Genomic DNA, 2486 nt, shown 5'->3' with positions numbered 1-2486 from the left:
CCACCTTCGAACACGGATTCTGTCAGACGAGCATACCTGGTCAGACCAGCATACCCTTAGTGAATACCTGTTTATCCCTTTAGTATTGCATGAAAAATAGACATTAAATTGCCTTAACGGGCATGTATCCCTTTAGTAATGTACAAAAAAACTATTTGATTACTCACTTTTTGGTGTTTTTTGAAGCGTATGGCTTTTTGACCTTCAATTGTTTTCAGTGATGGGAGTAACGGCGTTAAAAGTAACGGCGTTACTAACGCCGCTACCTTTTTTTAGTAACGAGTAATCAAAATTATTACTCTTACTGTAACTATAACGCAGTTACAATTGCCGACACCCCCATACTGCACGTTACTCAGGTCGCACAATTAACCTTTTTTCATGACTCCATGACTCCAGCGGCAAAACAGCACTTTCCAGATGGAAATACCGGTGTTACGTCGAGCTGCGTTTCCCCATCAGATACGGTTTCCCCTGCATCTCCGCACAGCGCGGCGGCACGATTCACCGTGCAAGCGACAGGAAACGCACATGCTCGCTGAAGCCACGTAACAGCCGCCCTGTGCTCGCGCCACAGGGGAACTACGGAGAGCGTGAACGATCATTAGCCTATATGGAGAGGGATGGATGGATGGATGGATGGATGGATGGATGGATGGATGGATGGATGGATGGATGGATGGATGGATGGATACTTTTATTTTGGAGTAACTCAGTTACTAACTCAGTTACTTTTTGGGAGAAGTAAATAGTAACTATAACTAATTACTTTTTCAAAGTAACGTGCCCAACACTGATGACAAAAAAGGGATACACGCCCATTGAGGTAGTTTAAAGTCTATTTTTCATACAAAACTAAAGAGATAAACGCAAATCTGATGTCTTGTAGATGCGTATTGACTATGGGTATGCTGGTCTGACGAGGTATGCTCACCTGATAGAACAACGGTGGTGCAGCTTCATGCTGTAGGGATGCTTTGTTTATATTTAACCTTTTTTTTTCCACATACCAACTCTCTGTACATTGTGTTAGCCCATTAAATAAAATCCCAGTAGAACACATTTTTAAGGCACTATAAATACTAGTATATTAGAATACCTTGATGGTGGCTCCAGGGAAGAAGAGCCAGTTGGCTGTGTCCAGGGGATCCAGGTTGTCCTCGATCAGGGGCACTCTGTGGGCAGAATTTACCAGCAGCACATTGTCTAGCCCCCAACAGGACTCATATCCTTCAGGCCCGTGGGGGGTCTCCTGAGACCAGCGGAGACGGATGCCTTCGCCTCTGGAGGAATGCGGGAGCGGAACCAGATGGATGACGGTGCTGCTATTGGTAGGAGCTCTGAAATAGAGGAAAAAAAATATTAACATGCATATATTTTATGGTATAAAATGGTAAATAAAAAAAACTAATCATGCATCTGGTAGTTGATATTTTTAAAGGAAAGCAGATCAATTGAGACCTAACATCACATTGTAGTGACTAAACATAATTATTTTACAACACCTGTTTAAACAGGAGAGAAATGACGAATTAAAAGGGGGGAGTTGTGAAAAGACACAGATGGATGGACTGTGTGTGATGGATGAGGCAGGCAGAAGGAGAGAACAGAAAGAAACTGACCTGATCTTTTCCAGCGTGATCCAGTCATCAGAGGTGTTTGCATTGCCACTCAGGCTGTATGACACCGTGATGCTGGGATCAGAGTAACTGAACCGGCAGGAACCCGAGCCTGGGGAAGATACACACGGATAAAACGGCCCTTAGGTTGAATAAAGCAACAAACGAAAAAAAACACAACAGCAAGAAAAATAAACTGATATTGAAGAAGAACCTGAAAGATGGATGTTTTTTTTTTCTTTGCCAGGCAGCTTGGTGAAATCTCCCGTTCTTTACTCCAGTATCTAACTGAGGGGTTAAAGTGTACATTAATAGTAAACTACTGTCACAACCAGTGTTATATAGTAACAAAGTAAAAATACTTCACTACTGTACTTAAGTATATTTTGGAGTACTTTATACTTTCCAAGAGTATACATTTTTTTGGGAACTTTCACTTTTTATTTTACTTAATTGCATACTTTTACTCCGATACATTTTCAATGTTTGGTTTAGTTACTAAGTAAAAAAAAAAAACGAGCGAGAGAAACGCAAGAGTTTTAGATTAGATTAGATTAGATTAGATGAGCTTTAACGATCTCACAGCGGAGAAATTCACTTGTCACATATTGGCATAGAAGTTAACGAAGAAGGTGCAAACAAGGGGGAAAAGGTGCATTAAGAATAAATAAACAATATATATATATATATATATACAGTATATCCAGGTATATAAGGATTAAGGTGCAAGTGTACCTGTATCGCACACAATGAAAAACAAAATACAAATAAGAAATAAAGAAACAAGAAATAAAAATATGTACAATCTGGATGGCTTATATACAGGTGGATTTACTTTTACGTTGAAGTGTAGTATGTAAGGGGCAA

The 2486-nt window shown here is 40.1% G+C and overlaps 1 protein-coding gene across 1 annotated transcript in view; it reads right to left on the bottom strand.

Moving 5' to 3' along the window:
- The window catches only part of reln (reelin), a 245497-nt gene that overhangs the window by 85292 nt on the left and 157719 nt on the right, over positions 1-2486 (bottom strand). Inside the window, 2 exon segments of the mRNA XM_015387357.1 lie at positions 1100-1340; positions 1623-1731. Coding sequence (XP_015242843.1) covers positions 1100-1340; positions 1623-1731 — 350 coding nt within the window.

The sequence above is a fragment of the Cyprinodon variegatus genome, unplaced genomic scaffold, assembly GCF_000732505.1.
Source record: "Cyprinodon variegatus isolate N-32 unplaced genomic scaffold, C_variegatus-1.0 Scaffold392, whole genome shotgun sequence".
In the NCBI taxonomy this organism is placed as follows: domain Eukaryota; kingdom Metazoa; phylum Chordata; class Actinopteri; order Cyprinodontiformes; family Cyprinodontidae; genus Cyprinodon; species Cyprinodon variegatus.
Note: the sequence above shows the minus strand (reverse complement) of the source record. Positions and strands in the feature narration are given on the sequence as shown.